This window comes from Pithys albifrons, chromosome 18, assembly GCF_047495875.1.
Source record: "Pithys albifrons albifrons isolate INPA30051 chromosome 18, PitAlb_v1, whole genome shotgun sequence".
Lineage (NCBI taxonomy): Eukaryota > Metazoa > Chordata > Aves > Passeriformes > Thamnophilidae > Pithys > Pithys albifrons.
The window spans coordinates 9,932,251-9,942,106 of record NC_092475.1 but is presented as its reverse complement, the minus strand read 5'-3'; the positions used below and the strand labels follow the sequence as shown (position 1 = coordinate 9,942,106).

Sequence of the window (9,856 nt, the reverse complement as noted above, 5' to 3'; positions counted from 1 at the left end):
TCCAGGGTTGGGACAGCTGCCGAGCAGGAAGGGAGTACTGGCACGGCAGAGTTATGGAAAAGTGGAGCCAACAAGATTAAGGGAAAAAAAAAGTAGCAGCTTTTCATTAAAAAATTATCCCACAAACTGTTATCACATTGGAGCGAGTCTGTGTGATATAAGTTAATCCTGTCCTTCACAGGGAAAGAAGGAAGACACACATGGCAGTGTGGCTAATGCTGCCTCCCCTCTGCCTTCTCTTCCAAGTGCCCAACCTGTTCTGCCAGCTCAGAGACCTTGGCTTGGCAGTCAAGCATGTTGTCCTTCAGTCCTGTTATTTCCTGAGAGTGGGCAGCTAGTGTCCCATTCATGTGGTCCATGTAGTCCCACAGACTGCCCGTGTGTTTCTCCAGTTCCTTCCTGATGTCGTCCAGGCTGCCTGTGAGGATACCCAGCCTGCCACAGGCTCTCTCCACCCGGGCCATCCGCTCGTCAAAGTGCGAGATTTCCTGCTGCAGGTCATGGGCCACGTTCTTGCAGGAGCTCAGGTCACTGACAATCCTGGCTTTGAGTCGCTCTAGGTCTCCCTTGAGGTTCAGGACACGCCGGTTGCTGAAGAAGAGCTGGGAGCTTTGGTCATTGACTTTCTCCTGGATGGAGTGCACCTCATCCTCAATCCTCCGCTCATGCTCATCCAGCGAGGAGTTGACATGTGTCACAGTGTCAGAGTACTGGGAGACAGAGTCCTTGAGCCCTGTCAGAGACTTGCTCACAGTATTCAGGTTGATCTTTAGCAAGGTGATCTCCCCGTGCAAAGCCCCCGATGCTTCCTCCTCTATTCGCCGCTGGATCTCCAGGATGGTGGCATTCAGCTTGCGCAGGAGGTCGTAATTACTGTCCATCCGGAGGAGCAGGTCCTGATTCTTGTTCTGGCAGTCTTCAATCTCTGTACGGAAGGTCTCCACATCCTTGGAGGCTGAGGTGCAGCCCAGGGAACAAGTGCTCTCCAACGTGATGAGGCGATTCTGCAACACCTCCAGTGTCTCGTCTGTTCGTTTCCTCATGCTGGCGAGCTCCCCTTCCAGCACAGGCACCACTGCTCCATCCATTCCCATGGGAGAACTGACATTGTTCAGCTCCCCCACGATGGTCATGAACCTGTCCTCCAGGGTCTGCATTTTATCTTCAAAGGTAGTTCTCATGCCATCCACCTCAGCCACCACCGTTCCTCTCATGCTGTCCTCTATCCCAGAGCAGCAGCTCCCCGTTTCCCTCTCTGTAGCATTAAGCCTGGCTTCCAGATCCTCAAAACGCCCTTCAAAGAGGTTCCCTAGCGTGACAGTGGAGATTTCTCCATCCAGCCGAGAGTGCAAATTCTTCTGGGACTCGGAGATGCTGTGAAGGCCTTTCTCAAGGATGTTCATGCGTTCGGTGAGGTAGTCCAGGTTGCTGCAGCAGCTTTCCACCACTGTCAACCCTTGGATCTGGGTCTCCAGCTGGGAGATCTCTTTCTTGATCTCCAGCTCCTTCCCATCCAGCGTTTGCTGCAGCCGCAGGTTGGCAGCTTTCTCCTCCTCGCACTGCTGCCGCACCTCTTGGATCCGGAAATCACACATGGTCTGGATCTTCCCCAGCTTCTTCTCGAAGCCGTCAAGCAGCTCCCCACGCAGGTTGCTCAGCCTTGTGTCCACGTACTCCTCCAGCAGGTCGATGGAGGTGAGGGGTGAGGGCCGGGCAGCCTCCAGCAGATGCTTGATGTGCCCATCGTGGTCCAGGACCATGCCCTGAACCTCATGCAGCAGATCTGCCTTGGTTTTCAGCACATCACTCACCTCCGTCACTTTGGTCAAGATCTCCCCCACGGGAGGGTACGTGGCCATGTCAGCTTTGTCTGCCACATCCACCAGGCCATCAGGAATGATGCCGAAGCCAACTGTGGAGTCAGGCGTGCCTGGGCTGTTCATCAGGGAGCCAATCATCTTGGTGGTGTCCTCCTGGATGGCCAGGCGCAGGCGGTCCCCCAGGCCGCTCACCATGGTGTGCAGGCTGTCGTAGGACTGGGAGAGGCGCCTCACCTCCTCCTCCAGCCAATCCAAACGGTCCCCAAAGAGGCCTGGCAGCTTCCTGCCTGCACAGGGAAAGAAACAGAGAGGACACAGTCAGAGCTGGCGCTCCTTTAACTCCATTCCTTGCCTATCTTCTAAATTTGAGTCCTTTTCCTTTAGAACTAACATTTGCTCCTGCCCCCTCTTATTGCCATTTCAGTGAAATCTCAACCCTCTACATCTCTCCTTAAGCTGATCAGGAAACACCCCTTCCTCTTGGGATCCAGCCCTCTGCTCCCAAACTCAACAGCATATCCCAGGGGAGCTTTGCCTTGGGACACCCTGTATCAACCCAAAAATTAAATAAAAAATGCTCTGAAGCAATGAGGAAAGGCAATTTTGAAATTACACATTTTGAAAGAGACAAGATTAAAAAAGCAAGTGGTCCCCAAAGCAATCAAGTCACAGATCTCTGACCAGAAAGCATGTCACCCACTGAGTTTCTGCCAAAATCATGACCTGTGCTGGAACAGAGAGAACCAGCAGGTTTGAGTGTGTGCCAGTGGTGTGGTGACCTGGGGATGCAAAGCAGGAGTGAGATCTCACCATACTGATTCTTCTTTGGTCCTGGAAACAGGTCAGGGTGACTTTTTGGATAGGGAGGAAGTCTGGGCATTGGAAACATATTCTGCCCAGGAGGCATTTTTGGGCTGGGATGCTGGGGCAGAAGGCCGGGCTGGTCGGTGGGGCTGTCATGACACCCTTCTCCCATGAAGCCTGGGCAGCACCTCCAGGACAGCTCAGTCACTGTCTTGTATCCAATCTTGTATTTGGGTCTGAAGAACGTGCGGTACCTTTCCCAGAGAGGGGAAGGAGAGAGAAGAGAGTTTAGAGAAGTAACCTTGACATCAAGCAATATTGCAGAGTGGGGTCATGAGTCCTGTTAAGTGTGGGAGGTCTGTGCAGAGGGGAAAGCCTGGCTGAGACCCTTGTGTCTGCTGACCATGGCCCACCTCCTGCAGAAGCTTGGTTGTTAGATAAGAACAGCAGCTGTAAGTGTATTGCTGCAGTCCTTGGCTCAACTGGTGACCACTCTGACTGATGCCGCACAGTGGCAACTTTTGGCCAAGGAGAGCACAAGGTGAAATGATGGAAGTGATTTCAAAACTCAGATCACTTCCAAGAGGAAAGCAGCCAGCTTGTGGAAGTGTTTTGTACTTTGAATAGACCTATAGAATTTCTTAGTAATCCTTTCCTGAAGCCCCCATGAGTGTTGAAATACCTTTGGAAAGGTGTTTTCTCTAGGTGTGGAGGGCACCAATTTGCTGGGAAGCCTAAAGGGGCTTGGGCTGGCCTGATTAGGGTCCCTGGGGTGATGTTCTGGGGTGTGCACAGAGGGATGGCTCCTTACACTGCCTCCTACCCCAGCTGGGATGCCCTAGGAAGTTTCTCCATCACTAACTTGGGCACTAACACATCTATGCCCCCATAACCAGCACACGAAGTGCAAGCCCACCTCCTTGCCCAGTGGGACACTGACACCCTCCCTCTCTGCTTTTGCTCTGCATGGGGCCCCATCAGCCCATCTGGAGGACTCAGCTGCTCCCTGCTCCTCCATGGCAATTTGCTGTGAGGTGACACGGATGGGACAGGACCCTGATGGCACCTGTGTCCCCTACACAGCCAAGCTGAGATGTGCAAGGCTGAAGACTGGGCATTTTTCACCACCTCTAAACACTAATGCTTTGAACCTGTATTTTGGAAATTTTCAATCTGAATTTAACCAGGGCTTGAAAATACTGAAGTTTGCTGTTTTGCTAAAACACACACAATCAGGCCCTTGTTCTTCTCCAGCATGTCCGGCAGAAGGTCTCACAGGAGGCAAGACAGCCATGTGTGCAGCATGGAGGGGCTGCAGCAGGAACTCACACTTATCCATTGCTCAGGGCAGCACACAGGGCCAGTTCCCTGTCATCCATGTCCCTGCCTGAATCCTCAGTGTCCTGGCCCAGGCTACAGGCCCTGGAAATGCCACTTCGACACAACTCCAAGTGCAACACAGCCACCTCTGCACAAACCACAGGGCAGGTGGATGAGGCAAACCCAAATCCTCTGTTCTTTGATTCACTTCAAAATTTCTCAACATGGATTTTCCCAAAGGCACAGGACAGTTTCAAAACAAGTTCTTTCTCTTAGTGTTCATTTTCACAGATGCTGCTGAGTTTCTATGGCCTTTTCTTCCCTTGTTGTGTGTAGAAACCTGCCTGGATGTACCACAGGAGACTGCTGCTCCCAGCCACTGTCAGGGGATGAAGCGAGGATGATGATGGCATCCAGAAGGCAGTACAGCTTCTCTGTATAATGCCAGACTCTGTAAAGGAGCTCAGACAGCTCCAAACTCTCCAAACCTTTCTCCCCCTGCTCCAAACAGCGGCAAGGGGAAGTACTATTTGCAGCTGCACAAACATTAGCTGATGGCCTCAGCACATGTTAAAAACATGTTTCCTTCTGGTCTATGGATGCAGCATCCAAGGCTGTGCAGAAAGTTGTGATGGAAGGAAGAAGTCAGCAAGTGGGCCCAGCTACCCATCTCTGCTGGCAGAGGCTGCATGCAGAGCCCGTGGCACCACCAGCATGTGGAGAGTCCCCATCAGCTGACACAGGAAGGATACCCAGGCTCAAAAAAAGCCCCTCTCATCCTGTTTTTCCTCTGTGCTCAGCTCTGCTCCACTCATTGGGCCTGGGGAGGATGCAGGAGAACAGCATTTCCACATGGAGCAGCATTCCCAGCTGGGGCTGCAGAGAGTGACAAAGTACAAAGCCCCAGTGCCTACCCTGCTCCTCTGTGTCTGCCCAGCAGCTCCAGCACAGTGGAGTGTTTCACTCCAACATTGACCAGGTGGCAGAGTGTTCTGCAAATGTTTTCTTGGGAAAGGAAGCACTGAACCATGCCCAGCCACGGGCTCGATTTCCTCCTCCTCTCAGTCAGATTCTCACCAAGCTGCCATCATTCTGCCAATCTGCAGGTCTGTGAGAAAATGCTTCCCTGCACATGTGCACAGGCACCTCCTCACTTCTTGTGATTTCCCGTTTTATTTCTGAATCCTAAAATATGCTGAGTTGGAAGGAACCCACAAGGATCCTCATGTCCAGCTCCTGTACAGGAGATCTTCAAAAATCACACCATGTGCCTGAGAGCATTGTCCAAACATTTCTTGAACTTTTGTCAGGCTTGGTGCTGTGATTAACTTCCCTGGGGAGCCTGTTTCAGCACCCAATCACCCTCTGGGTGAAAACCTTTTCCTAATATCTGACCTAAACCTCCCCTGATACAACTTCTGAAGAGGAATAGACCCAATTTTGTCTCCTCCCAGCACCACTGCTCTGTCATTGACTGCCTTGTCCAGGAAAAGCTCTTTAGCCCCTTTTACTGCCCTCTGCAAAGGGGAGGTCCATGGTTGGAAGGGTGGCACAGGGTCTCAGAAGCCTCAGGACCTGACTTTGGGAGGGGAAGGGAGCCATGCCTCGGTGTCCACCATACTCACAGCACTTTCCCTGGGCACTTGGGTCCCCAGCTGCACTTGTGGTACTCAGCCTTGACGTAGCTCTCAGCCCCATCCTGCAGTGTGCATGTCACGTTGCGCTGCACCACATAGGCACAGTAGCTCCTAGGGGGAAGCACAGAGAGACACTGTCACCTCCTGCCTGGCAGACAGCAGCACTCCAGCTATCCCTCCCAGTCCCCAGGCATGTCAGCCTGCCCTGCCTGACACTGCTGGCAAGGTCTGGTGGACAGGAGCTAGAGGGACCCCCTTAGTTTAGGCAGTTGCTGGGGAAGGGGCATCACCACCATGCTGCAGGAGCATGGTTGCTGTCACAGTCATGGCCACATTGTCATCAGTGCTGATGGTGTCACCAGAGTGGGGCTGTGCTCAGCAGAGCATGAACTTGGTGGTGAGACAGGCTGGGAGGACAAGCAGAACCCCACCATACTAGCAGTTATGGGAATAGCATTCCAGAAATAGCTCCAGCAGCATCTGTCAGGGGTGGTCTGTCCTGCTGCAGCTCTTGGAGTGCTGCCAGCGCAGGGACCAGCTCAAAAGCCTTCAGCCTTTACTGTGGGTACTGTCACGTGTATGATGTTACAGTCAGCAGAGAGGAGATGCAGATTGGCCACTCTGCAGGGCTGCAGCATCGTGGGTCCCTCCACCATGGAGGCAGGGACATGTACCAGATCCATGACGGAGGCTGGAAGCCTCCTAAGATCTCCAGGACAGTTAGTACAGAGAGCAAAGATTCCCCCGCTGCTGCCATCATGCCTACAGCTGGGTGTTACAGGTACCAGTCAGTTCCAGCCACAGGATCTCTCCTGAGCCAAGCAGCAAATCCAGGTGCTTAGGATAAGTTGGCTGGGAGTAAGGCTTCATGGGAAAGGATGATGGAGTACTAGTCAGACAGATGGAGGCCAAGGCTGTTCAAGATGAAGGCAGGGCTGCTGGCAGGAGCAGATGGACTTGGTCCACAGGGGCAGAGACAGCAGGGATGTGTGATGAGGCAGGGATTAAGGACAGGGGGATGTGGCAGACGGCAGAGCGGGAGGAGAGCAGGGCACAGGCACACAGTGCAGAGCAGAGCTGAGGAGAAGGGTCAGTGGGATGGAGCAGATGGACCAGCGTGGGCTGCAGGTGCAGGGAGGTGCTCAGCGAGGCGGGAGAATGTGGATCTCCCTGCGTGACTGGGGGACTTGGTATTGATGGATAGAGTGCACTTTGTCTTCGTCTGTTTGCTATCAGTGCTTGTCCCTCCTTCATCAATCTTTCCCCACTCAGGGTGAGCCAAAGCCCCACTGCTCCGTCCCCTAAGTGTGACATGGTGGATGGGGGAGGGCTGTGCACACACACGCTTGGGTACACACTCTCCCTCAAACAGGAGACACCACAGTCCTTCTCCCCAAACCCTTCTGCTCCACCCTGACTGTCCCAGTCCGTTCCCCCACCTCCACCTGACAGAAGTGTCTCAACATCACCTGGACCATCATGGTGAGAGCTGCGCTGAGGCCCTGCTGCTCATGTCTGTGCTCAGCCCTGAGGCTGTTCTGCACAGGCCACGTGATGGTGATGTCAGGGGACTCCGACTGCATCCCAGCCTGTGCCCAGGTAGCCCCAGGTTGCAGCAACCCCAGCTGACACAGGCAGAGTGCCCCATTCAGAGGCCCTGAGCAGGCTCCTCCGTCTTCAACAGCCCACATGGAGCAGGAGCAATCTCCCTGAAGCAGCAAGGTGTGAGCAAGCTCAATCTTGCTCCAACACCCTGGCTTTCTCTCTTTGCTCCATCCCAGCCTGGCTGCCCTGATCCCACACCTCCAGTACATCCACCTTGTTCCCCCAAGGGCAGCACCAGCATCTCTACCCCAGCCTGCCCAGACCTGAGAGACTCTTCCCTGGCAAGGGGCTGCGAGGCTCAGAGTATGAGCAGAGACCTGTGTGGCTCCACACATCTCCAGAAGTGAGTCATTCATCTGTGCACAGGGCCACAGCAAAGCAAAGGCCAGCCACTTCTCTTAGCTGGAGGGAAGGCAGATTATTTGTGCATGTGGAAACTTAGGATCACAGTCTATCCACAATTCCAGGACCTGCTTACAAACACAGTGCCAACTGTCTCTAAGTAAGCTCGCAGCCAATGCAGGCAGATCTACTATCCACTACTAATAAACACTGCCCACCTCTAACTTCTTGGGTCAGTGTGGTTCTGGCTCACTCTCCCTCTCAGAACCCCCTTCGCTTCTCACACACCTGTGGCAAGCAGTTTTATAGCTCCAGCCTGATGTTTTTAGAGTGAGCAGCTGGAAAATGTTACGGGTTTTTGAAAGCTCTCACTGGCACTGCCAGTATTGTTTGTCTGGAGTGTTACTTCATTCATTTCAGCTTGTTCATCACACCACATCCTTCCCTCTTCAGAGGAGCCCGGCAGAAATCACTCCAGCAAACAAATGGAGAGGGAAGCGACACCCCCTCCCCGCCCCCAATGTAACAGCTTTTTTGCAATTGAACGGGAAAAGTCTATAGTATGTGTAAAACCCACATTCCTCACTGCCTAAGCTTTCCAGGTTTCTTGAAAACATATTTAAACTCTAGTATGTTATGTTTTACAAGCAAATGGGCAAATTCCCTCCAAACCAACATATGTTTTCATACGTAGCTCTGCGCGCTGTCACCATTCCCTCCCGCATATCACCCCCCAGCGCCCATGTCACGCAGAACAGGTACATGCACCTACCCCAAAACCACACACGGACATCCCCATCCCCATCTCCCACCTCCCCGCCCAACACAGGACCTCAGCAGACATGTCCTTACCACATGCAGCCCGCACTGTCTTGGAAACACAACTCCTGGACCCTCCTCTAGATGGAGGGGGGCACCGAGACACACGGACACTGCTACTCTGCCACCAGACCCTGCTTAGTACTCAGTAGATGGTGTGGGGCAAGGGATGCCCGCGGCTGGTACCCAGAGATGCCTGGCCAGCCAGGGATGCCCGCGGGTGAGCCCTGGGCGATGGTACCGGGGGTTGGGTACCCACCATGGGGTGCCCGCGGCAGCCGGTCCCCTGGGTGTGCCGCCTGCAGAGCCCAGACGCGTGACCGGCAGCCAGTGGCCGCGGTCTGCGCCCGATAAAGGATGCCCGACGGAGAGCCAGGCCGGTGGCTCCCGGTGCCCGGCGGATGGGTTGCGCTACCGCGGCTGGGGGTCGCGCAGGAAATCGCTTACTTGTGCTTGCCCACGGGCTTGCCGAGCTGCGGGCTGGAGCCGGCGGTGTAGAGGTTGTACCTGCCGCCGTAGGGCAGGGGGGCGGCGGGGGGGTAGAAAGAGCCCTTGGCGTCGGCGAGGGCCAGCAGCGTTCCCAGGGAGAGGCAGGCGAGCAGCGCTCCGCGGCGGCGCAGCGCCCGCGCCCGCCGCATGGTCCCGGCCCGGAGGCGGCGGCGGAGCGGGATGGACGGGGCGGCCGCGGGGCCCCGTCGGGACGGCGCTGTGGAAGGGACCGGAGCGCCGCTCACTGCGCCCTGCCGGCTCCCTGCCCTGCCTGTCCCTGTCCTTGTCCCTGCCCCTGCCCCTGCCCCTGCCCGGCTCTGCCCGGCGGCACACGCCGCTCCACCGCCCGCCCGTTCCCTTTTGTACGGCGGCGGCGGGGGCGGTCCGCGCTCCTCCTCCCGCCCTCCCACAGCCGCCGACCCCGGCCCCGCGGGCGGGGAGACAAAGCGAAGCCCCCCGACCCCCCTTTTCTCCCCGTCCGGCCCCCGCCAGCGGTGCCACAGCCCCCGGTGCACCGCGGGCGGAGCGCGCTGCCGACGCCAAGGGTTGGACGGGGCTCGCACCCCCTCCCTGCCCCGGCCCCCTCTCCGCCCCTTCTCCATCTGCCCTCCTTCCCCAGCGCACCGGGCGTTTGCCCCCACAGGGCAGCAGGTGCAGCGGGGGCTGGAGCCCCTCGGCTCCTGGTCCTCCCCTAGTTCGCAGCCGTGCTTTGCTTCACCCCGGAATGCAGGCGAGAGTAAAGTTGGAGCGACCTTAACGCTGCCCGTCGAGGCGACCTGCGCTGCTGGAGATTGGCAGCTGTCAATTATTTATGGCACCAGCCTGGTGCATCCAGCATCACGCAGCGAACTCAGCACCTGGGTTCTGCAGGACAGAGAAGAGGGAAGCGGTTTTGGAGCCCTTCCCAGTAGATTCAGGCTTTGGATTTAGGCTGCAGAAGAGAGAGGGAATCCCTTGCCTTTCCCTTCAGGTCCCCGGATCTCCCACAGCCAAGATCATCTCCTCCTATGTGGGTCTGGG

General features: G+C 55.8%; 1 protein-coding gene across 1 annotated transcript; it reads right to left on the bottom strand.

Moving 5' to 3' along the window:
* Positions 1-212: 212 nt before the first annotated feature.
* On the bottom strand, positions 213-8,985 carry EMILIN3 (elastin microfibril interfacer 3). Its single transcript, XM_071573047.1, has 4 exons — positions 8,795-8,985; positions 5,570-5,692; positions 2,631-2,878; positions 213-2,107 (listed from the first exon to the last, which is right to left on the bottom strand). The coding sequence occupies exons 1-4, from the start codon at positions 8,983-8,985 to the stop codon at positions 213-215; spliced, it is 2,457 nt and encodes an 818-aa protein (XP_071429148.1).
* Between the last annotated feature and the right edge of the window lie 871 nt (positions 8,986-9,856).

What these genes read in the sequence shown, in the direction of transcription:
- EMILIN3 (XM_071573047.1), bottom strand. Translation starts at nt 8,985, where the DNA reads ATGCGGCGGGCGCGGGCGCTGCGCCGCCGCGGAGCGCTGCTCGCCTGC. An exon ending in AAGTGCCCAGGGAAAGTGCT is followed by an intron (nt 2,879 to 5,569) that starts GTGAGTATGGTG and finishes TCTCTGGGAAAG; the next exon opens with GTACCGCACGTTCTTCAGAC. An exon ending in ACCAAAGAAGAATCAGTATG is followed by an intron (nt 2,108 to 2,630) that starts GTGAGATCTCAC and finishes TTCCCTGTGCAG; the next exon opens with GCAGGAAGCTGCCAGGCCTC.